At 37.2% G+C, this 26,606-nt stretch overlaps 1 protein-coding gene across 1 annotated transcript in view; it reads right to left on the bottom strand.

The window, feature by feature from the left end:
- The window catches only part of xirp2b (xin actin binding repeat containing 2b), a 103,611-nt gene that overhangs the window by 23,067 nt on the left and 53,938 nt on the right, over positions 1 to 26,606 (bottom strand). The window contains exons 3-7 of the mRNA XM_060827755.1: positions 19,211 to 19,347; positions 10,627 to 10,731; positions 3,148 to 3,258; positions 1,062 to 1,137; positions 148 to 263 (exon numbers count right to left, since the gene is read on the bottom strand). Coding sequence (XP_060683738.1) covers positions 148 to 263; positions 1,062 to 1,137; positions 3,148 to 3,258; positions 10,627 to 10,731; positions 19,211 to 19,347 — 545 coding nt within the window. The remainder of the gene's footprint in view (positions 1 to 147; positions 264 to 1,061; positions 1,138 to 3,147; positions 3,259 to 10,626; positions 10,732 to 19,210; positions 19,348 to 26,606) is intronic.

Here is a 26,606-nt window from a genome sequence, read left to right on the forward strand (position 1 = left end):
AGCCATAAAGTTAGAAAAAAAGTACTCTTTCAAATGAGACCTTGCATTTCAAATGCATATACCTTACATTTGTAAGTTTTATCAGTAAATAATGTTATTGGTCATTACTGTCAACGTGCACACATTCAATTACACAATAATAGATACCTTAATCTTTTTGGTGGTGTTAGTTGCCATTTGAGTCGGTTGGGCAGTTTTTTCAAATTGCTCTTTTAACATCTGAGTGGAAATTTTTGGCTTTTCATCCTCAGTCACTCCATCCACTGTTCAAACAATAAAATGAATATGTGAAATATATTCTTGGAAAATAAGAAGCAAGCAAAGTAATCTCCCACACTCCCAATTGACTCAATGAATTTATTTTATGTAGTTTTTAAACAAAATCCTTCACAGATACCATTGCTGCTACTTGCAGCAGAAGCAGCCTGCCAGAAGTGAAGTTTGAATAGGAAAATACTGGCAATTCAGTCCAGTTTTTCCATCAAGAAATATGAAAAATCAATATGACATACTCAGGTGCATGTTGCTGTAGGTATTTGCTAAGATTTCAGATTGGAAGTTGTAATCCATTCTCTAGAGTAACATAACCTCCATCATATACCTCTTTGCAGAGCACCAATGTTAACATTAGAGTCATCTTAAATCGGCATTCACTATGTCATGCCAATGGAAACAATTTCTCCCTTACATTTACCTCTGTCCAAACCCCTTACAATTTTGAATGCTTTCAACTTTTCTCTGCTCAGAGGATAACAATCCCACCTTCTCTAACCTCAGCCCAAAATCCAGTCCTTCCACAACTGCCATGTCAGACTACCATCCGAAGAGCGGAGGGAAGATCTAGCCTTAGGCAGTTTATGTATATGTACTGTCATTTGACAGTGAAGAACTGTATTAATTAGCACCAAGTTTTGGTTGTCAATTTCTATTGAACTTTATATGAGTTTAGTTGTGAATGGTTTATGGTAGTTTGAAGCTCCAAGTAATTTAAGCTGAAGCATATGACATAAATAACCCATTGCTGTGGTACTCATGCGTATAATGCAATCATATGCACTTACCACTGAAATCATCGAAGTAATTTTCAAAGTTGCCCACTTTACTTGACAGATGAGTATTCTGCTCCATAACAGATGCCTGCAGAAACATGTCAAGTTTACTGATATTGAATTGATCAGAAATAGAATGCAGTAAATCACATCAAATATGTAACAATTACACTAGGCATTTTAAACTGTCACAAGCTAAAATCCATTCTCATTTTTAAAGTAACACTGTGTTATATAAAATGAATTCACTGAATTTCTTAAGTTTTAGTTCTCAAATCTATAAAAGCCACATGTTACAAAAAGTAGCACAGTTGCAGAAAACTGGATATAAAAATCAGAAAGCACTGGAAATACTCAGAAGATATGGCCGTTTCTGTAAACGGTGAAACTGAGTGAACATGTGGTACACCTTAGCGGATCTGCACACATTAGGGAGAACAATAACATGTGGAAACCTGTTCAATTCAGCAGAAGACTTTATTCTGGCTCTTAAACTTAGCCACATCATTAACAACACACATCTGGGTTTTCAGCGCAGAGATGGTAAGCAGGATTGCATACCGAGTCTGTCAAAGGAAATATTCCTTTCAGAAAGACCCTGGAAGTAGTCAGACTTGCTGAATTGTATATTGATTCCAGAGGTTTCAGCAACGATAGGAATGGGCAGGAAATTACAGAAGGCTAACCCTCCAGAATTCTGATGCTTCCTGGAGGTCTTACTGCTAGACCTGAGGGACTAAAAGAGGCAACGTTTTTCTAGGAAGAGATAAAGAGGCCAGCACACAAATCAAATGCACATGGGTTGAAATAGTCAAGGAAGTGAACAATAGGAGTTCCATCCCTTCAACTTGAAGCAAGTGTCCCAAGAAGTTCAAGGAGCACAGAATAGCATGAAAAGTGAGTGGCACAGCACTTTCAGGAGCCAACCACAAAGTCTGACATGCGAGTTGTGGTTGGTGGGTCAGGAAGGGGAGTTCTCAAGTGGCAGACACAATAGCCACTATTGAAAAATGCATTCACCTAGAAGGATGCCTTATGCAAAGAGACAATGAGTTGTCATGAAAGTCTGAAAGCCCTGTGAATGGTACAAGCCCTGCCCAATCCACAGGTCACTGTCTCTCCATTAAGTTCTATATTCTGTTCTCCTACAAGGAGAGAAAGCAGACAGCCATGAGTCTTAGAATTGACTTGTGTGGAGAAGAGAGGAAGAGTGTTGCACAAGATGATTGTGAGGCATGTGAAAATAAGCAATAGATTCAGGTTAAGTGAGCATGTTGGCTGCTCAGATGGTGATGTGAGAAGGTGCAGGTGAGACAGAAATAAAGGAAGGTGCAAGGTTGTGTGGCGCAGGAATATGTTGGGAAAATACAATGTCAGGCTTTGCATCTGAAACTGTTATGCCACCTTTCCCATAATCCTTATGTTTTTGGACCCTTTGGGGAATTTTATCAAGGTTCAAGGGATTAAAACCCTGCTGGCCACTCTTCCATTCATGCCTAAGTTTGGATTCTTCTTTCCATCAGTGGGAATTATCACTTTACTGCAGTCCCTTAGATACCAAAGTAGGACCTCTGGATAAAAACCAGAGACAAGGGCTAAGTTTCCCAGGAGTGCTCTCCATTCCTGTGCTTGCTTCAACTTCAAAAATCATATCCAGTTGTGCCTTTCTGATTTATGCCAAAATCCTTTGAATTATAAATATTTGCACTGAAAGATTTGTCACACCATTCCATCAGCCCTCCCTATTTGATGAGGAACATGAAGTAGAACGCTAACACCATGCATCAGTGAAAGCATCAGGCAAGCCTACGGCACATCTCAGTGGATTTTTGACCAAATAGCCTACTTCTGCTCCTACATCCTATGGTTTGTTAACTCAATTCTTTGGTCCATGTTTGCTGTCAGATTAACTGAGTGTGTCTCATGCTTTGTTGTACCTAATTGTGTTTAAGTAATACTATATAACAAAGTGAAATTTTTGGTCAACAACAATAGTTTTAGTTATAGAACTAATTCATCACATAATGTATTGAAGAAAGATCCATGTAGAATAGAATTTAAATTTAAATAACATACAACAGTGATAGTGCATTATTACCGTTTCCATTTTGTAGGTTAAAAGCTGTTCAGTTGTTGATGGTAGATCATCTTCCTGATCAGTTTTTCGAGTGCTGCTGTTCACTTTAACTTTGCTGGTGCTTGTCACATCCTGAAATAAGTAGCGTAAGATGCAACATTGAAAAACATTGAGATATAATAGAGAAAAGAGATAAGACCTGGCATCAATGAAAACATTTGTATTCAAAATGTCAGTAGCAAAAGATCTGCTCAGCATTACAATCACTGGCACAATCATGGCCTTTTATTACAGAAATGAAAATCAAATAATTTATTTTATACAGATTGGCCCTCATGTGCATAAAGTGTGCACATATGTGCAAACACAGTTCATGAAAGACATGATGGATGGCAGGTGTTTTTTTTCCAAGACTAGGGGACATATTTTTAGGTGAAAGGAGAATGATTTTAAAAAGACATGGGGGCACTTTTGTTTTTACAGAGTGTGATTTGTGTGTGGAATGAACTTTCAGAGAATGAGTGGATGAGGATACAGTTACAATGTTTAAAAGACATTTGGATAAGTACACAAGTAGGAAAGGTTTGGAGGGATATGGGTCAAGCATAGACAGGTGGGACTAGTATAGTTTGGGATTACAGTTGGCATGGACTTGTGGACCAAAGAGTCTATTTCCACGCTGTACGACTGTGCAATACGCAAAGGGTTAATGGTTTTCAGTCAGTTTATACACAAGTAAATAATTCATCCTTTCAGATCTCCAAGAACTGCACATTCACTGGACAAAAGAGGCTGATGATCCCAAGCCTAGGAGTAAAATCGAGTCCACAGTGTCCATTCGTAACAGATGGAAATAACATTTTAAACATGGCTTTTGGAATGAAATTGTCACTGTTTATGAGTGACACAAATCTCTAATAAACCTATGAACTCCAGGTCTCAAGACAGACCTAATGGTGTGAGCCAACCGCTCTATGACTTTGCCAATGTAAACAATTTATATTATATGGCTTTTAAAAACAGCAAATGCAACTTGGTTACAACATCCATGCACCTCATATGGCGGATAGACTGGCTACCAGGTAAGTCAGTGTTTCTGAAACTGTGGGTTGTCACCCCTAATAGGCTTGCAGCAACAGCATTGGTGATCTCCCTGTTTTTAAGGTATCAATGGAAACTGTGAAAAGAAGATTCCAGTGGGACCAACCTAGACCTCTTGGATCATTGATACTGAACAACTCAGGGACAGATGTTAAGCCCAAAGCAGCCTTTAACATTAGGAAGCCACTTCTAGAAGGAGGTGACAGATAGTCCTGGGATGTCTCTGCATTCAGTTCTGAAAAAGGTAACTGGATTTGAAACATTAACTTTGCTTTCTTTCCATAGATGCTGCCAGACCTGCTGAGTTTCTCGAATAATTTCTTTTTGTTTCTGATTTCCAGCATCTGCAGTTTTTTTGGTTTTTATGTCTCAACATCAATTTGGTGCAGGCAGAGGAAAACAACTATAACTCAGTGACAAACCAGGACAGTGAAATCCAGGAGGTCATGTAGCTGAGCTGGAAAGGCAGCATCTAGCTCTATGGTGCTGCTGATCCTGTCTGACCATAATCCATACTCCTTAACCTGGGCTGATAACTTTACTAAGCAGACATCACAACTAGACCAAAAAGCAGGGAGGATGGCAGCAGGATTGTGGCAGGGGAAGACTGGCTGTTTGCTGTGTGTGAAGAGGAAAAATTAAGTAATTACTATTCATGGTGTGTGTGTGTGTGTGTGTGTGTGTGTGTGTGTGTGTGTGTGTGTGAAAGGAAAGGGTGGGGGAGAGGAAATTTGATTATAGTTTGGAGGGAAGAGGGGCTTCAGTAAGTCTTCTATCACCAAGGAATATGGAGATATTGGTTGAAACCTATAAAAGTACCAATTATGACATTTTTACCAATCACTTTAAAATACAGATATTCATCTTTTAAATTATTTATTTATTACATGTTGATTTATAATAAATGTATGTTAATGAATGTATATACTCATTTTACTATGTTCTTTCATCATGGTTTGATGTTTGTTGACACCTAGGGTCATATTAATATCTAAATTTTAATTTGAAATATTAACTTAGGAAGCATTGATATAAGTATCATTGTTTTCTTCCAAATATTTGTTTAGAATAGTTCAACAATCTGAGAAAATATGTTATTCTCCAGCAATGCACAGTGTGCCAATTTGCATATATTTTCATTTCAGTTAACAGATTTCAGAAAATAATAGAAATCAAAATTTCACCTGTCTAGTTGAAAAGTAAGCAACATGCAAATTATTCCTGGGTTTTCACAGAACCATTCATTTTATCAATCTGGGGAACAAAAGCCACTTTAAACCCAAATCCATCATTTGCAGTTATTAATACAGGTTCCTAGGAGGCACTTAAAACTCAATGTTTAACAATCACCCTCCTTTGGGGGGATGTATAATGAGAATGAAAATCAGGAATGTCAACTAATGGAGTGCTAGAAGATCAGTAATTTTGGGCCAACACATGCATACTTAATTTGATCTGCATTTTGAAGTCATACATCTTGCCCTTATTTTAAATAAAAGATACCTCCATAAAGACCATATTAATTTCTGAAGATAATAAGTTGCATGAAACATTAAATGTTTCTTGCATTTCAAGAATTGGTTGCATCAACACCTAGGCCTTACACAATGAGATGATGGCAGATTTGCATATGCAGTTTGTAGATTATAATTAGAACATTTGCAGCACTGTTTACCCCACCACGTCCATGTAGTTATCTGCAAGTTCCAATAAACTAATCCCACTCCTTTGCCTGTACTCCATGGCACTGCAATGTTTTTTCTCTTCAGCAAATTATCAATCTACTTTTGAAAAGCAAAATGCACCTGCCACCTGCATATGTTCAAGCAGTACACTTTAGATCCAACAACTCACTGCGTAAGAAAAGATTTTTTTGATTTTGTCCTCAATTCTTTTGCCAGCCACCTTAAAATAGTTTTCATTACATCTCAAACCTTCAATCAAAGGGAGGGGTTCCTCTCTATCTAGACTCCTCATCATTTTGAGCATCTCTATCACATCCCCATAACTGAAGTCTCTCATCCCTGGAACCAATATTCCTGTTTGTTTTCTACATCCAGGCTATTTCTTCACAAAATTCTAAGGCAATTAGTAATGATGGAAAAATATTAAAGCTGTGGAAAAGCTTCCCTGTAGAACAAACATGCTTGTTTGTTCAGATTTTGGAAACATCAGGGTATCTTAGAAATGTGTCTATTTATACACAGACACAAGGAAGTTTATATGTTCTGAATTCACTTCTCCTAAATGTCTTCTACATCAGTATCATTGCTCAGATAGGCAAGCAATTCCATTCTATCCCAAGTATGCCACTAGGTGGCATGGAAGGTCAATCTGCATTTGCACTTCAGTTATTCCTCCCACTCACTGAAGCAATAACATGACCTTCACTTCATTTTCTTCCTAAAGGCACAGGATAGATTGTAAGGCTAACATGAATTAAAACTGTGAACATGAATCAGCTTCAAATTATCTAATTTGTACTGCATTCAAACACCTATGCACATTGAAACTATTCTGGCCTAATCACTCAAAGACGAAGAGTAGAAGTCTGATTTCTGGCATTCAACCAAACTGAACACAGCAATTGAATATGGATTTTCTGAACACTCCAGTGAAAATACTTTAACTTGCAGACTCAAAGTACAATGGACCCTAAATTCTTTTCAAGTACCACTGTCAAATTTCCAATTAGAAAATTAAAAGCCATCTTGGAATAATATCGATAGTCATATGTTGTTCTATATGATTCATCTGATTCAAATAAGTATTTAGCAAAAATGCTCACTTTTTATTCATCATTTTTTCCCTTTCATTTCTCCAAGTATAATCATTTTGCCTAAAAGGTCTTCTGGCTCCATGTTCAAAATGCTGCTCTCAGTTCTTGCCCTTATAAGCATCTAGTCTTCATCTTATTTTAGTCCAGCTTAGTCAGGAGTGAAAAAAAAACTAGTAATCTTAGAGATCAGTGCCCACAAACCAGACTTGAGCTTTTTTTATTTATGGTAATTTGTCTGAGTCATGTACAAAGAGTAGCAATGGTTTCTATCTATATAACAAAGATCCTATGGTGAGATGAAGCACCGTAGAGAGAACTTTATTGTCAGCAATGCGGCTTAAAAGTAGTCTTTCAACCATCTTGCTGAATTTCCAGAGATCCCTGTGAAGCCAACTTCCCAATACACTCAGCAGCTTCCTCCTCAAAAAGAATGGCCAGCAACAGGATTTAACATTTAACTTGCGTCAAGGATACACATGCAAATGAAGTTAAGTTGGGGGAGGGGAGTGTAATTATAGCCCTTATATCTCATCATGCTGCCAGTTCAAAAGAGGGTTGTTCAGTCTATACATTATTACCACTGCACTGAGAGAACCCAAACAAAAAAGAATCACAAGTGAAAATCGCTAATGATACAGTTGACAGAATTTCTTGTCAGTATGATCCTCAGATCTTGATCATATTGTCCCACTTCATCCCTTTTCTTTTCTTCCCAGTTACACAGATTTACCATTATGCAATTTTATTGTCACATTTCTCAACAGACTTTACATCTCCAACAATTACTTCAACATTCAAAGCAGCAAACAAGATTTGCATGAATATAATTAAAGGGAAACTTAACTATGTGGCCCTATGGAAAAGATCTGTTATGTTGAGAGTATGTTGTAAGACAAAGGGATGCTATAAGGAAATAATAGTCAAAGCTAAGCTTATAACAACAGGGAGATGAGGCAAACTCAGTATGAAATCATATTGTAAATGAATAGAGGAATGAAGGACCAGCTCAGGAGGGACAGAAATTGGATGAACTGCAGTATAAGAGAAACAGCAGTATACCAAGAACATGGATAATGTCAAAGGTCTACAAAGAAAGATCAGATGTATGTGGAAATTAGGAAATTGATGGGGACACAATTGTGGTTAAGTCAGGAGGTGAGAAGGTGAGCTGGTCTTTGAAACAGCTGGTTCAAGTTATGATTTTAATTTGGCTTTCTCCTTATTTCTTATTGCAATAGTGTTTGATTTCACCTTTCTCAAATCTCTAAAAACTTTTGCTATTGATTCCAGCAGGATTCTGAGTCTGCTGCTGCAGTCAGGTTTTTTTTTAAATCAAATTCTACCCAAGTGCAGTAGAATGAAGTCTCTCGAGTACATTTCAGGATGGAATTCAGTTTTGTATTTGTATTAGTATTGCCTTCCACCATCTGTTTAAAAAAAAACCAACAGCTTCTAGCAATTTGAACACCTGGATCTGTGCAACCATTATGTTTGAAACCTATTTTGAAGGAGAGACATCATTGATTTTTTGCAACAGTTGCTGCCAGACCTATCGAGCATTATCTGTACTTCCAGCATTTGATTCAGGTTCCCAGCATCCATGATATTGTGTTTATTTTTATCCAAATATCTGTCAATTTGACATGAATTTACTTTTTTCCAAAAATTGTTTGTCGATCGATCAACTTATGTCATCAGATGTGGATATTCCAGAAGTTTTACATTGGCAGTTATAGGTCACAATCTGCGCTCCAAATGTCTGTTTATTTCCAATAATTCCAGAACAGTTTCAGAACCATAAAGCTTAAAAGATCTTCAGTTGAATTTTTTGAAGTAAAAAGAAAAAAAAATTGGAATCAATCTGCACAATAGCTATTCAGAGAAACCTGTCCAAGAGCAAAGAGAGAACAGCTCTTCGGCCCTCCAAGCCTGAGCCTATGCAAATCTACTGTCTAAACCTGTCGCCCAATTCCTAATCATCTGTATCCTTCTGCTCTCTACCTACTCATGCATCTGTCCAGACACATCTTAAAAAAATCTACCATGCCTGCCTCTACCACCTCTACTGGCAACACGTTCCAAATGCCCACCACCTTCTGTGTGAAGTACTTGCTACATGTATCCCCCTTAACCTTTTCACCTCTCACCTTGAAAGCGTTACCTCTTGTTATTGAATCCCTCACCCTGGGAAAAAGCTTTTCTCTATCCACCCTGTCTATACCCTTCATGGTTTTGTAAATCTCAATCAGGTCCCCCCTCAAACCTAACCAACTCAACCTCTCTTCATAGCTAGCACCTTCCATACCAGGCAACATCCTCGTAAACCTTCTATGCACCTTCTCCAAAGCGTCAACATCCTTTTGGTAATGTGGCAACCTGAACTGTACACATATTCCAAATGTGGCCGAACCAATGTCTCGTACAATTTTAACATGATTTGCCAGCTCTTACACTCAATACCCCGTCTAATGAAGGCAAGCATACCATATGCCACTCTATCCACCTATGCAACAACCTTCAGGGTATAATGGATCTGCAGGTCTGGCCTAAGTCACAATGAAATAGCAAGTATCATCCAGCAATGATGACCATTTACTGATGGAGTAGATTAAATGATCAATGCTGAGCGGAAGAGGAGAGCTGACAATAATTTGGGCTGCCCTTAGTTTTCTTTTATGTGGCCAATTCAGATTGCCCAAACTATTGCTGGGCTCATACCTCAGTTCTTGAAATGTATGACCATATATTTTACATATACATATGCACACATGCACAATTACACATTATCCAAAACATTTCTCTCTCCTGCTCAGGAGTGAGTCAACACTTTTCAAAATATTGTGCATTGAAACAATGCCTTTGCAAGCTCAGGATATCCCAAAGAATACAAACACAAACTTATAAAGTGTTGTCACTGTTCTGCTCAGGAAATACTCTAACCAGTTTGTGCACAAGATGACCAGAAAGTGCAGGAGCAACTCAGCTGGCCTGGCAGCATCTGTCAATGGAATAATAGAGATAACATTTTGAGTAATGACCCTTTGTCAGAACTGAAATAGCTGGGAAAGGGTGGTAGTTATGCTGTTGATGGTGTGGAGGGGAGTGAATGGAGTGCATGGAGACAGTGCCCAGAGTGAGAGGGAAAAAAATGGGACAGGCAAAGAAACAGATTGCTAATGATAAGTGCAAGACTCAGTGTTGATTAAAAATTAGTTGATATATATCAGGAGAAAGGAAGAGATCACGCCACCTAATTGTTTACAACCACTTGAAGGCGCAGGCAGTGCATCGGTTTATTGGAAGATTGCATCTACCACAACGCAACACTTCCTTAGTGCTACACTAAAATATCATATTTATTATCGTTTCGTGTTTCTGGTGTGAAGCTACAATCCACAGCCTCCTGTGACTCAAAAATGGGCAATACAACCAATCAAGTCTGACACCTCATAAAAGAAAACACCAAATAGCTGATCTAAAGTGCAATATTTTCAGTAATTTTTTAAAAATCAAATTATTTTGATAATTTTGAAATATAACATAACAGCACCTTTATCAGATGTTACCTGAAGTATGCAGCACACATTGATACAACCAAGTTTTGTAAGTGTGGTAATTACCTGCACAGATTGCTGCTGGTAGTGAGCAACAGTACTATGTGATTCAAATTGTTTTTTCACACTTGATAGACCTCCAGGCAAGGCACGGGCTTCTTCTGCTGGAGCCTGACAGAATGATGGGAAAGAAATATTACCAAAGGGATTTTCAAAAGTGTAACAAATTTGCTTCTAAAGCCAGAGAATCTCAATATACTGTCATTGTGTGATTAGTTCATTTTACCAAAGGTCTTTATAAAATAATGTCAAGATATCAAAATATTTTGCATAAGAAGCTATTATAGTTCACCCAAACTGTAATTTTTCATTACAGATTCAAGAGAATTTCTGCAGAGGTCCTATTCTCTAACTGTAAGGGAAAGTGTAAGAAGAGAATGAAAGACTGATAAAGAAGAGAAATGTTAAGACTTAAAAAGACCAGGATTTGGTAATCTGTGCTAGATTAAATAGTTGGGCACTTTGTAAACATTCAGTTCACTTCAGCACTATTTATTTATTATCAAAAAGCATGCTGATTAAAACATTCATATTTGATGACTTCAGATTTTGATCAGCACTTATAATATTATCCATATTACTGCATCTTTGCTGGAATTATAAAAACCTGCTGGAGAAAAGTGATTACAAGAAAATTATCCCAAAAATCTAAATCTTCTAAAATTCGATTTTGCCGTAAAACATTGAAACATTACTTTAAACAAACAACTGTGCTATCCCAGCACATCATAGTGTATGCAGGATATCAATGGCCTCCTGCTAAGCTCAGTAAATGCACCTTGTGCCAGTTAACTGTGGGTATCTTCTGAAGTTGGGTTTTTGAAGTAGAAGGGTGGGGAGGAGGAATGGGATTTGGGGGTGGGGGGGGGGGGAGAAGCTAAATTTGGAAGGAATGTGGCAAAATGTTTTGGGTGTGTTGAATTATTTTATCTTTTGATCCGAGAATACCTAGCACTGGCATACATTAAAAGAAATACAGCAAAATATCTTAACCTTCTGCAGTATCAAAACCCGTTTTGTTACTATAGCAAATTTTCCATTCATAATGTCCTGTTGCAGTGCCTAATATTCAGTCAGAACCAACAAGGTGAGGACCAGTATTTAATGTATGCCATCTTGACTGAAAGCAACAGAATTGATCTTTTCATCTTCATGGAGTAAAATTTAGACTTCTTGATGTTACCAGCCAATGTGATAGCCTGCTCCTGCTTCTGATTCTTGTTCTTAATGATTTAGAATCAACAAACTCCATCAGTACATCAGTTGAAATTGTACAAAATAAGCTTACTATTCCTCATGAATTTTTTATATTTTAGTGTTTATGAAAAATTGCCAAAATTGACATTGATATTTATATCAGCATGTACAAAATTGCAAGGAAACAGGTCATTTAAAATTGTGCATGTTCAGATGTCACCCTTTGCACAGATCTCTAGCAAGATCATCTAAACCTATGAAGTGAGATTACAGGTACATAGATTTCAGGTGTTCTAATGTATATCAATGAATGACTCATGAATCACCACCAATTGTTATATAAACAAAAATTAGTTTCAAAATCTACCTTAATATTACAGAGATAGGAAACATTTTATTTACTTTTCTTATTTACCCTGTGCATTGCAGTCACCAGCTCCTTTGACATTTTCCAAGTTAATGAATAACAGCAAGCAGGTATTCAGACGCAATTATATGTTTCTTAATATGCGCATACTTTCTTGGCAATCAAACCATCAGACTACAAATATGATATCCTTCTATTGTGTTTTTGAATTAATACTGGAAAATCAACCAATAGCCATAGTCGCTGGTAAACAGACAAGCACTAATAAAAGAATGGAATCATTATTAGGGTCAAAATCAGAATTTATTGGTCAATTACACATTGACCACACCTCAAAAGAAGTCAGCTAACGTAAGATTGGCACATCATGTAAAAGCCAACCATTTTCCACCATGCGGTTGTTTTGAAACATATCCATAAGACTGATGTAAGTAAAAACATGTGGAATAGGAGGAGAAGTAGGCCATGTTGTTTTTCAAGCCCTTTCCATCATTCAACAAGATCATGGCTGATCTATTTGTGTTCTGAGTTCTACATTCCACCTATCCCCGATAATCTTTGTTCCCCTTGCCTAACAAGAATTCAATTACCTTTGCATTAAAGACATTTGATGGCCCCACCTCCATTGCCTTCTGATACAGAGTTCAAAAGTCACATAACCTTCAGAGAAAAAATATCATTTCATTTCTATTCTAAAAGAGTGACCCATAATTTTAAAACAATGTTCCCTAATTCTGGGCTTAGCCACATGAGTAAACATCTTTTTCATGTCCACCTTTTCAAGGCTATTGTTCTATACTTCAATCAAATCACTCCTCACTTTTCTAAACTTCAGTGAAAACAAGTCCAGACAGTCCAATCTTTCCTCTTAAGATAATCCAATCATTCCACCTGCCAATCTGGTAAACCTCCTTTGCATAGCCTATAATGCATTTATGTTGTTCCTTAAACAAGGAGACCAAAACTTCACACAGTATATGAGATGTAGTCTCACCAATGCCCTTTACAAATGAAGGATAACATCTTATAATTCATAGAATTCATAGAATCCCTTGCTGCAAAGCTGGTCCTTTTTTCTAAAAGTTTTTTTTCTTTTTTCAAGGATACTGTGTCCTTGGTTTTTCTCAGAGGGTTCATAAACCACTCAAGCTCCAAATTGACTGGTTTTGTACAGAAATGAAAGACCTTTTTGTTTATATATAAACAGATGAGACTTCAGGCCAAAGCTTTTATGTTTTTAGAAGTAATTGGTCTAAGTCAAGGAGGGATGGCCAGCTCTCTAGCTGAGCAGTTCAGTTCAGAACTTTAGTTGGGAGTTCGGCAGTGGAGCTGTGTGGAAACAAGCTGCTAGAGTCTCTCCCCTTCTGCCCTTCTAGCTTCGACCTGTAAGCTTTTGTTTCATTTTTTTACACTGCATTTCAGGGGTTTGTTCACTGGGACTGTTGTATATATTAAGAAGAGCATTATTAAGTCCAGTTTAGGATAGTCTGAATTATGTGAGTATTCTATACTCTGTTCTTTGTGTTTCATTCTGTAAATTTAAGAATAACTTTTTGTCTGTTTTAAAATCTGGTAGTCAACCTAGCTAACTTACTCCAGGTAATTTTCATTGTACACTTACCGAAACAAATTGCAAAACTATGGTCTGGGCTGCCTGCTTAAGAATGTTTTGATGGTCTGAACTAGTCCAGAACACCCTACAGTGTGAAAACAGGCCCTTCGGCCCAATAAGTTCACACTGACCCTCCAAAGAGTAACTGACTCAGACCCATTCCCCTACCCTATATTTACCCCTGACTAATGCAGCTAACCTACACATCCCTGAACACTATGGGCAGGTTAGCATAGCTAATTCATCTAACCTGTACATCCTTGGAATATGGAAGGAAAGTGGAGCACACAGAGGAAACCCACGCAATTACATTAAATTCCTCTGACATTTCATTAGACTTGTTAACCACTTGCTGTATCCTGAATGCTAACATTTTTAGACTCATGCACTAATATCTTTAGATTCCCACTGCACCTTAATTTCTGAGATCATCCACTATCTAAGTTATACTCTGTTTTTCACATTTTTCCTTACAAAACATGTATACATACTCTGTTTTCAGCCAGCCAATCTCTATCTATGCTAGTTTGTTACCCCTGTTCCACAAGGTCCTACACCATCCAATAATGTTATTTGTGGAATCTAGTCAAATGTCTCCTGGAAATCCAAATACAGTGCATCATTAGCTCCCTTTTATCCACAGTGCATGATACTTCTTCAATAAATTGGTTAAACATGATTACTCTTTCACAAAATCACACTGACACTTCTGATCACCATGAGTTTTTCCAATTGCCCAGTCATAACTTCCTTAATGAGCAATTGTAACACCATCCTATTACAGACTGACCCATCGGTCAGAATTTCCCAGTCTCCAAACAACTTGGACGTTGATGAAACTGTTAGGAGAATAATGTGAGATTGGCAGTGAAAAGCTTCCTGCCAACAACAGCAAAAATCCCATTTCTCAACCAATCATTAATGACAGTCTCAGCTTGCCATTCAGTTAGCAGTGAAAGACCTATGTGCATGAATTAGGCATATTAACATTTTCATCATTATGTCATCTTGCCTCATTCATATGCAGTTTCCAATCCCCCTCCTGACACAGAAATGAAATGGTGAAATTTCCCAGCCTAAACATCAGAGGGGTAATCTGGCAATTCCAACTCACTGTTTGCTATTCCAGATCTTCATCAGTTGGCCACATCTCAGCACACAGTCCATAGGCAGTGACCATAAGCAGATCCCCTCCAGCAGAGCCTCCAGGTTCCCATCGGTAAAAAGAGGAGTCAATTACCCTCGGTCCAACATGTCCAGGGAAATAAAATACATCATTCAGCCAGCTTGACTGGGTGTATAGTTGGCCTTCAAAGATGGTATAGCTCAAGCATTCCCAGAACATTCTGCAAATAGCCAATACTTACATCTGTGATGAGTGGGAGAATACAACAAGCAGGCTTCTCCAGTGGGGTGGTGGAGGAATGGAGCATAAATAATGAGGCAAGTTCAGGAAACCAGACTGAGAAAATTTGCCAGGGTTCACAGAAAGTAAAGATAAAGATCAAAATTAAACTTGATAGACTTTTGTAAGTGTCACCTCACAGTTTCCTGTTTTATGCCTCCATTCCTTCTTGAAGAGACAGGCTATATTTTATCCTTTCCATTTAAGTGGAACCTTTCCAGAATCTAACGAATGTTGGAAAATTAACACCAATACATGTACCACCTCATCAGTCACCTCTTTTCAGGCCCTGGGATAGATTCGTCAGGATCCAGAATCCCATCAACATACAACTCCATCAGTTTGCTCAGTGCCATTCCCTTAGACATTATAATTTCATCAAGTTCCTTTCTTCCATCAACTTTCTGATTTACAGGAATGTGATGGTTTTTGAATGCTCTACAATGAATACAGAAGTAAACATATATTTGTTACATCTGCTATTTTATTTTTAGCTGCAAATAACTCCCAGTCTCACCCTCGAGAGGACCAATACTCAAGTTACTTACTCTTTTTCTTTTTAGATATCTATGGTTCTTGCTAGCTGTTTTCACATTTCTGGTTAGCTTCCTCTCATGCTTCAACTTATTTGCCCTGATTAACCATTTAGACATTGCCTGCTGTTGTTTATATTCTAACCAATCATCAAACCTGCCTCTCAACTTGGTGCTATTGTATAAATTTTCCTTAATTTTGATGCTCCCTTTAACTTCATTAGTAAACCATGGACAATGGGTCTTTTGCTTGGATTATTATTCATAGCAGGAATATACTTTTTCTGAGTATTCTGAAATATCTCTCTAATTATCTGCTACTGCTTTTCTCCTGAACTATTTCCTAGTTTAATATCCCACTTCAGTTCAGCCTGCTCAGCTTTCCTACTCATATTGTCAATTTTTTAAAAGTTTAAAATTGCTTGTCCTAGGCCTGTTCTTCTCCCTTTTCAAACTGAATATAAAATTCAATCATTTTATGATCACTGCAACCATAGGAGCCTTTACTCTGAGGTCATTAAACAATGCTGTCACATTACACAACATTGAGTCTAGCATACCGTTCTCTCTAGTTTGTTTCAGAATATGCTAATCTAAGAAACTATGTTCAAAGCATTCTATTGTGAACTCCTCCTGCTAATTTTAGGCCGTTTTGTGGCCCTAGATTGGCCTCTGGGCAGGGCACTTTTCTTCAACCCTTTCCATCCTAGATTTAATCAACAGAAATCAGGAAAGTGACCACGGCATGGTGGCACAGTGGTTAGCACTGCTGCCTCACAGCACCAGAGACCCGGGTTCAATTCCCGACTCAGGCGACTGACTGTGTGGAGTTTGCACGTTCTACCCGTGTCTGCGTGGGTTTCCTCCGGGTGCTCCGGTTTCCTCCCACAGTCCAAAGATGTGCGGGTCAGGTGAATTGGCCATGCTAAATTGCCCGTAGTGTTAGGTAAGGGGTAAATGTAAGGGTATGGGTGGGTTGTGCTTCGGCGGGTCGGTGTGGACTTGTTGGGCCGAAGGGCCTGTTTCCACGCTGTAAGTCTAATCTAAATCTAATCTCCACTCTTTAATTTTCTGCCTGTTATATCGGACGTTCCACTGCCACTCCCAGTCCAGGAGGTTTCAGTAAATTATATCTGTTGTCTTTGTGTCCAATCACAGGGAGCTCCAATTCACATAGTTTGGATAAAGACACTTACACTGCAGCTTTAATATCACTGTGGCATAAGAGCTCTCAATTAAATTTATCCCTAACTCACTTCACTGAGATGCCTTACAATAAATAGCCTTCTGAAATTTCTAATTTTGATTTAAAGATTAGATTCCCTACAGTATGGAAACAGGCTATTTGGTCCAACAAGTTCACACCAACCCTCCAAAGAGTTACCCACCCAGACCCATTTCCCTCTGACTAATACACCTAACACAATGGGCAATTTTAATATGGCAAATTTACCTAGCCTACACATCTTTGGATTGTGGGAGGAAATCCACGCAGACACAGGGAGAATGAGCAAACTCCACTCACCCGAGGCTGGAATCGAACCTGTGTCCCTGGCACTGTGAGGCAGCAGTACTAATCACTGAGCCACCATGCCACCTTTGGTTTGAAATGAAGAAAAAAATATCTCAGAAGAAAGAGGCCAATGTTCTAACTCACTATAACAAATAGTAACCCCTATTTGATCAGAAAACCTTTTGGAATGGAGCAGTAAGCCTTTGTAATGTATTGGGATTCTAAATCTTTATGAATTACATTAAGACATACAGATTGTGAATATTAGTCAGATTAATACTTAAGCATGTTTAATTAAAAAAAATTAATTGCTATCAGGATAGCCTTATGTCTTGATAGTGCAATCACCACTTTATTCAGGATCAGCACAGCCAAGTGTATATTTGCATCAGCTCCTTTGGTCAGATTATCTGCTGAAAGCAGAACTTCAATTAACTCAACACAATTTCAGCAAAAGGTTGTAAAGATAATGAGAAGCTTGAAGATCTAGTATAAAAAACATACAGTTGAGTCAACTGTCAACATGATGGGATTGAAATTCACTCTGGAGAATCTATAAATTGGCCAATAGTAAATCGCTGTCTGCTTTACACTCTGCATAATATTAATTTCTTTTGAAGTGGATTATCTTGTTGAATTCCTTTCTCCCTTAGTTTTGTCTCCTCATTTAATGGGTCTATTTCCCTTTGTGACTTCCTATCTACTTGCTTCTGTACAACTTAGTGTGGTTTTCAACTTTGCTTCATTTTCAAAATGGACATGCTATTACTTATACTATCACTCTATTTCTTAATTCAGGTCAAAATGTATTACAAAAACTTTGCCCCTGTGCAGATTCCAGGAAAACATTTCACATTTCACCAATCAGAAATGTTTTCTTTGTTCTTTATTGTCTGGCTCATATCTTCCAGTGTAAACCAGGGCTGTTAATTCACTACTATCCATTTTTCATTAATGCCTACAACTGGTTTAACCTCAATAATTTGTTTATGTAAAACTTAAGTGTCACAACATTATGTGTAGCAGTGTATTGTCAAATATGTAATCTACCAGAAATAATCAGTTATAAGTATCTGCAGAAAACAACCACTACAGGTATTCAAACTGCTCAAATATACCAAATGGTATCATCTTAAATTTTTCTACTTTTGAGTCATATTACTCAACAGTATTTACAGAACTTCATTACAAGTTAAAATTCTTAGTAGAGGTTACAATGCAAACAACCCCTCCCACATAAACAGTAAATAATCACCCTATATCATCAGTGAAATTCCCAGAGAGGATTATGTAGAATTGAGAGTGGGTTCTATGATCATGACCAGCACACAAGGAAAGCAAAAAGTTAGATTGTGGTATAAAACCAAGAAATGTTGAAAATACTCAGCAGGTTCAATAGCATCTGTGAGGAGCACAAAAATAGAAGGGTCATTGATCTAAAACATTAACACTGTTTCTGTCTCCACAGTTGCTGGAGGACTTCCTGAGCTCTTCCAACACATTCGGTTTTCATGTTACACTTACAACATGTACAATATCTTGCTGTTTGAGTGTGGTATATTTTTATCTTTCAGAAACTTCTGTGAAAACAACGAAAAAAATGTGTTGACATGTAAAATCTGGATAGTATTTGTAAAATTGGTAAATGAAGTCTTTGATTCTATTACTTGCCCGCATATCCAAGAAGCAAAGCCAATGGAGATGCAAAAGAATTTCCATTAGTAAAGGCGTTCAAAACAACAACACGTTGCAACATGTCTCAGTTCTAAGCCCCAAACAAGCAAGCAATGTGTCTCTTCTATGCTCTTATATAGGTCCTTCCATTACCTAGCATTGTTCCCTTTACGGTTTCTGGAATTCAAGCTGTCGATGCTTTTGCTCAAAATTATCTACTGATTGAAGAGTAAATACATCAGTCTTTGGACAATACAAGTTAAAAGTGGACATGGATATTGGCACTTACCGCAGCTGATGCCCTGTTGCTTGTCTTCTTAGAAACAGCTGCTTGGTACATGGCCAATCTGTCCTTAAGTGAGACAGTCTCCTCGATATCAAGAGGCACAATGTCAGCCTGGCTAGGCTCATCAGATGTCAAAGCAGCTGGAAATGAGAACACAACTGAATTTTAGGGCATCATATTAAAAGCTCATTAAAGGTGTTGAGCAAGGTCTTTAATATGTAATTATGAATCATAAAGTCATAAACAGACCCTGTTGTCGAACTCATCCACAATGACCAGACATCCTAACTGATCCAGTTCCATTTGCCAGCATTTGGCCTATATAAGTCTGAACCCTTCCTATTCACATACCTATCCAGATGCCTTTTAAATGTTATAACTGAACCCACATCCACCACCTCCTTTGGCAGCTTTTCTGTAACATGAATTATTTTCATGACCTCATTACTTATTTCCCCAAGCTCCCTTACTTCTATGTTCTTCTCCACAGTAAATACTGATGCAAAATATTCATTTAGTATCACACCCATCTCCTGTGGTTCCACACATAGATGGTCACAATGATTGTTAAGGACCCCTATTCTATGCCTAGTTACTCTTTTGCCCTTAATATACATGGAAAATCTCTTTGGATTCTCTTCAATTCTATTTGCCAAAGTTTCTCATGTTCCCTTTTTGCCCTCCTGATTTCCTCTTAAGTACACACTAACTGCTCTTATAGTCCTCTAGTGATTCACTCAATCCTAGCTGTGTATATCTGATATATGCCTCCTCCTTTTTCTTGACCAGAGCCTCAACTTTTTAAGTAATCCAGCATTTCCTACACCTACTAGCCTTGTCCTTCAGACTGTCTCTGAACAGGAACATACTGTCTCTGAACCCTTGGTATCTCATTTTTAAAGGCGTCCCACTTCCCAATTGTCCCGTTACCTGCAAATAGTCTCCCCCAACCATCTTTTGAAAGTTCCTGTCTAATACCATCAAAATTAGCCTCATTCCAATTTAGAAATTGAACTTTTTCACCAGTTCTATCCATATCAAAATAGTAACCCTCACTTCCCCACACTACTCATTTGGGGACAGAATAGAATGAGTTAAAAGAAATAAAGAGGTAAGTGACTCATATTCATGACACAAGTTGCTTGATGATGGCCAAGTTATCCTAATGATCAATTTTCTAACTTATCATTCTTTACACAGAGTATTATTTTGCAAGACACAATAGAAGTTCTCAAAACATAAAAAGATTATGCTCTCAAAAAAGAAGGGATTTCAGGCCTTCAATTAGAATTAGAAAATGGCTTGCAATTATTGAAATTCACTGCGAGTACGGCAACCTTAAAACAGGAAAAAAAAGCAGCTCAAAATTAGTTATTTTAAAATGCATTCATGGGACGTGAGCTTTTGTTGTCCATCTAGTGACCCTCAGGATGGTGATGACTGGCTACTTTCTTGAATGCAATCTTGTAACTTAACTGTGGCAATGAAATTGTTTGTTATATTCCCAAATATTTTTGTACCTGCTGCTGGGTTTAAAGCTTCTGTGTAAAGTAAATGTTCAAAACAAAATTTTAAAAAACATTTTAGCACACAAGAGCTGACCAAACTTTGCCACTCTAAATAGAGATAGTGTAAGTAGTTTTGTATCTAGTTTACCATGATAGTACTCAGATGTTTCCTTATATTCGCCATGTAACAACAAATGCTATTTCAGTGTTAGAATTTGTTTTTTGCTAAGGAATAAAATGGAAGTGATTTTCCACTAGCAAGTTATTTGATACAAGACATGTTGCTAATCACAATATTCTAAAGTGCAACTGAGGCCAGCAAGACAGAATACTGGTGTGAAACACTTTTAAAGTATGTCCTTCGGGCTTATCTATTTGTAAAGATACATAGTTGAAACTTTCCACCTGACAATCTCCTTTTCCACCTATCCACTCCACTCTCTCCTCTCTGACGTATCACCTTCTTCCCCTCCCCCACTCACCTGTTGTACTCTGTGCTACTTTCTTCCCACCCCCACCCTCCTCTAGTTTATCTCTCCACGCTTCAGGCTCTTTGCCTTTATTCCTGAAGGGCTTTTGCCTGAAACGTCGATTTCGCTGCTCCTTGAATGCTGCCTGAACTGCTGTGCTCTTCCAGTACCACTAATCCATGCCTTGAAAAATCCTAAGTGACTGACCAATCAACCAAACATGACTATTTTCTCATGTGGTATAAATTGTTGCTTTCCTTGAGTTTGGTATCTTTGTCTACCCTGTTGAATGCAAAACAAAAAGCTTCAACAACATGTCTCTGTCATTAGCCATACTCAAAATCTGTACTACAAAGCAACTATTAATAATTAAATATAGGTGCATCTGCATAGGTGAGGAGGAGAAATCTTAGTGTGGCATTTCAGAGCATTCTCCAAAAAGGGCACTCAGATTCAGCACTTCAAACGAACTTACAGGACTTTAAGACCAGATAGGTAAGAAGAACATATGAGAAGGAATTTTGTAATGATACAGTACCTATCTGTATCAAATGTTCTGCGGGTGGCTTATTGCAAAGTGATGCCACTTCACATCAAATCTTCTCCTATGTTCTTAGGCTTGTTTTTCAAATATTGAAACATAGGAATGGCACATTATTGCGTCCCATCCATAAACACAGAATTGGAAACTTCAAGTCATTTTTGATGCCTTATACTATGCTTACACAAAATGTTGTGTGCAATAGTCTTGTATTTAGATACATGTGTATGAATGAATTAAAGAAGAAATATATTACAGATGGCACTTCCAGGAGGAGATTATCCTTAAGTAGCAAACATAGCTAGCCATACGAATCACTCACTACATTATTTCAAGGACAACATCCATTAATCATTTAATGGAATCCACTGCAACCAATCATTCACCTTCAATCTCCTTGGCCTGCAGGTCAATGGAAAATGCAGCCCTTTAAATAGCAGTAGGAATATTTGTAAACTTCTGAAGATGTGCAAATGCTACCACAGGCAGCCAACTGTGCTTATTGGATGTTACCATGAATAGAGAGGAAAAATGTAATTGTTGAATTCCAAGCAGAACAGTTGTTCCACAAAAGCCATGGGAACATCTTCCATCTGTACCACAGTGCCTTGGCAGGTCTTTGATCCTCAAAACTACAAACATTATTTTCATCATTGTGAGAAAGAGAGATCAGTCCACTGATAGACAAGACAAAATGGTCATGTGTCTATTACTCTGTTCCTAAATCAAGCTAACTAATATACATTTTTAATATTGGTTCTGATTCAAATGCTATATGTCAAAACAATGTTAAAATAGAACTGATCTGAAAAATGGAAAACCAATGTGCTTATTTGTTTAACAATTTCTTGTCTGATTCAAGTTAAGTTTGCTTTTGAGTATTGTGAATAAAGCAGTATAGTCTTATGTTTTCATCTTGGTGAAGGTGCAACTCCGGCTCAATACATGAGAGATTTTATTAACTTCAATAGCTTGAAAACAAGTGGCCTGATTGACAGAACATAGATCTAAATTAGCCACAAGAACGCATGCTATTGGATTTCTAGTACATCACAGGGTTGACAGACAAGAAACCTATCTAGCAACCACATTTTCAATCGCAATTGCTAAATGGTTCAAATTTTATATAAAGTAGGAAGCTGGTGTATAATTCATAAGAAGAAATAGGCATAGCCTCACATATTGTTCTATTTTCTCAGCAGTAGATGTAGACCTTGTAAAGTAGCTCCATCTTTAACTGATATCAGTTTATACAGTTATGTTGCAGTCTTTCTTTAATTGAAGAAACCGAAGTACCACTAACACGGCTTTTATTTTATTTCAACCGATCTGACTACATTAAATCAAAACAATTTTAAACCCAAAAGTGGAAATCTTAAGCACAAGTACTATGAAATGTATAACTCTTAAATTATGTCTGTGAAGACTTAAGAAGAGACCATTAACAAACTGTCTGGACCAAGAAACATTTAGTAGAGGTAATTTTATGTTTCTGTAGAATCCGATCTGAAAACAGAGGACTTTCTTGACTAATCCTCTGCCATGCCAGTTAGAGCAATTCCCAAATTATAGGTATTCCAAATATATACTGGAGGCTTTCAGGTTGACAAAGACTGCCATCAGATCACAGTATGCTCCATTTTAGAATCATTGACCATCTTGTGCGTTACTATGAGTTATAACTAGCAAGCAATTACCAACCTATCAGGTTAATGCTATTAGATCTGATACTTACACAGCAATCTCTTAAAATAAATTGTGTCATTTTTGTCACTGTTTAAAACATGGAGGTCACATATGCAAGCTATTAGTCAGACAAGTTAAAAAAGCATTAGCAAAAATACTCAATGAATTTTGAACTGATTGAGACAGTTATGGTTCTACAATAAACACATTTCATTATCAAGAATGCACATTTGTCATTATAAATTAACTAAATAACTGTTATGTGGTAGACTTAATAATGTTTCCTAACATGTTAGGAATGGAGCCAAGGATTCGTTTCAAATGTGAAGATGGTTATAGGCCCAGAAAGGCCAGAAATATTTCAGCCCATTGTATCACATGATAAACTGACTCTATGAAATTAAAGTTTAGAAAAGTGAGACTTGCCATTCTTTTCACATTAATCGTCAGCTTTCCAATTATTCACTCATTGAAAGATCTGGATAATTCATGCTCAGCAGCAACTTTACTTCATGACAGATCTTTCAATGGATAATTAATGACTGTTCCATTTAAGAAAGCAAGAATCAATCAAATCAATGGTCACTGATCACACCACTGTTATATTCAATATTTCAACAAAGAATATTTTTAAAAATATAAACTTCACTCAAAGTAAATGCACACCAAATAGTAATTAAACTTCATATTGTCATTCTCTTACAAGGTTGTCATTTATTTAGTAGGTGAAGAAGATTGATGTGTATTGTTTTTGCTATTTTGCTGTCAGAAATGTTCGATAATAGGCATATACTGAATACTATGATACATTGTTTGATTTGAGCATTTCACAGGAGTTGAGTATTCATTAACCTTTTTATGTGAATGCAAAAATGATGAGAGCTAAAAATTATGGCATACATAATTCTGAAGAAAACAATTTGTATACAGTTCCTTTTGGGATTTGATGTTATTTACAGCATTAAATTTCCATGCTGACATTTGAGTTCCAAACTTGCAATTATTTCAACCGTTGTCTTTGTTAATATTTTTGCAGGAATGTTTCATGTAGCACAGGAGCAAAGACATTATGTAGAAACACAGAATGTTAGAAATGTGTAGCACAGATGGAGACCATTCAATCCATTGTGTTCAAACCAGCTGACAAGAAATCAGCTAAGCCACTCTCACTTTTCAAATCAGCTCACTCTTGTACATATGGTAACTGATGTGTACATTTAATGAAAATGTTCCTCGGGCTGTGTTTCATCTGAATAAGGAAACTAATGAGAAAGGCAAGTGAGGCCAGCCAGGAGTGCGAGAAGTGTGTTGAGTTCATTAACTTACAAACTGCAGAGCAGCAAGATGCTGATTTGAGACATTGTCAGATATTCAACAGGCTGCCTAATAAAGCAGCAATTTTTGTCTGATTACACATCTGAGAAGTAGTTTGTAGCATATTACACTATTTAAAGATGTGATATAGATGGTTTCTTGCTGTGTTTGTCCTGAGGGATAGAAAAAATATACAATTGTTATGGTTCTGCTGTTGAATGTAACTCATTCTCTTTTTTTTATGTTGTATAGGAGGAAGCAGATTCTCAAATGTTTGTAAGTCAGGAATCGCATCTCTGTTTATGTATAAACTATATCAAATCAAGCAAATAATTAAAAATTTCAAGAAATTGCTGAAAAAGTGTTAATTTATTCATTCAGAATCTGCTTGGCTATTGGAAGCATTTTGAATTAAAAGTCAAAAAAGTTGCCCTCTCCACACAATGCTCACACAAAAAGAAATTATGTTACAAATGCACTCGAATGACTGACATTCTATTAAAGTTAGCAATTTGATCAAGGACCTCACTGCATTTCAAGAGCTACTAAAATGCAATTTAGAGAAAGAAAATATTTTTAAAGCAAATGTATAGAATTAGCTTGGTATTACTTTTGTAAACACTATGCATATTACATATTTAAACAGAAAGAAAAGCTTGCAAAATTAATGAAAATGTACTAAATATGAGATATTCTATTTTAGTAGAAATCAGGACATTTTGTACTTACCTTTCTAATTTGACAAATGTTCAGTTGGTATGACTTTGTAGATCAACAAATTATGTGGACAAAAAGTATTTTAATCCTGTACCAGCAGTATTTCTGTTTTGTGTCCAGTAAAAGTGAAAATCCCTCTTATTGCAGCCTTCCTGGAGACCAGCTCCAGTCAAATCTGCCTCTACCTCCTCTCAGACTTGATGGTGACAGCTGATTTTATTTTAGCCGCTTGTGAGGATAAATCCAGTTATTTTTAGGGGTTGAGGCCAATAGATGCTACATCTAGTCAATTGCCTGTGCCGAAATTCTATTTTGCAAGACAGACAGACTCACGCTGCCCTCTAAATGCCTTCAACACCTGTTACACCAATCAAATTGACTAGGATATAAAATAAGTTGAAGCCATTAGGTTAAGCACCTGCTATAATTATCAATACATCTTATTGCAGGAAAATGAGCATGCTGTATAATTCTATAATGCAGAGAATGAGTGTTCCAGAGGACAATTTTTCTTAAATCATTTAGGAATGCCAATGCTATTTCATGTTGTAATTTAGATCTACTTTCCATTCAACTGAGCCATTAATTGTTTTAAATAAATGAAAACACATTTTTAAAAATGGCTTAGAAATTTGCAGGTACAAAACTGGTGCCTAGGCACTTGTTCTGTTGGGTGGGAAGCATTAATTCATTCTGAGCCAGAAGTGTACTACCAGAAATGTTGGTTTCGGCAGCTCCATAGGCATCCAGGGGACTGTGCAGAATTATGAAATGAATAAAATTTCAGGCACTCAGTTGCTGTACGATCATTTGCCCTGGTGTCAGTTATACCATGATCAATTTAACCAGCAGCTTGTGGAAGTACAGGCAAGAAGAAGCTTTCAAGAATGATCATTGTTATTTGCTAGTTTGTCTTCTGAGGCTACTGGTCAGTTTCTGGGTGTTTTGTGGGTTGTTGCCTTCATTTGGAAACTTAATTTTGGTTGCTGATTTTTACACTGTTTCTATTTAGCCTGCTAAATAGCTTACTGCACTTATCAGTAGTTTGGTAGAGAAGTCTTTTGGGCTGACAGGGAGAGAGAGTAGCAAGAAAGACAGGAGACAGCGAGAGCACTTTCTAAATGACAGCCGAGCGGAGTCCATATTCAAATTGTACCTCAAAC

This window comes from Hemiscyllium ocellatum, chromosome 7, assembly GCF_020745735.1.
Source record: "Hemiscyllium ocellatum isolate sHemOce1 chromosome 7, sHemOce1.pat.X.cur, whole genome shotgun sequence".
Classification (NCBI taxonomy): domain Eukaryota; kingdom Metazoa; phylum Chordata; class Chondrichthyes; order Orectolobiformes; family Hemiscylliidae; genus Hemiscyllium; species Hemiscyllium ocellatum.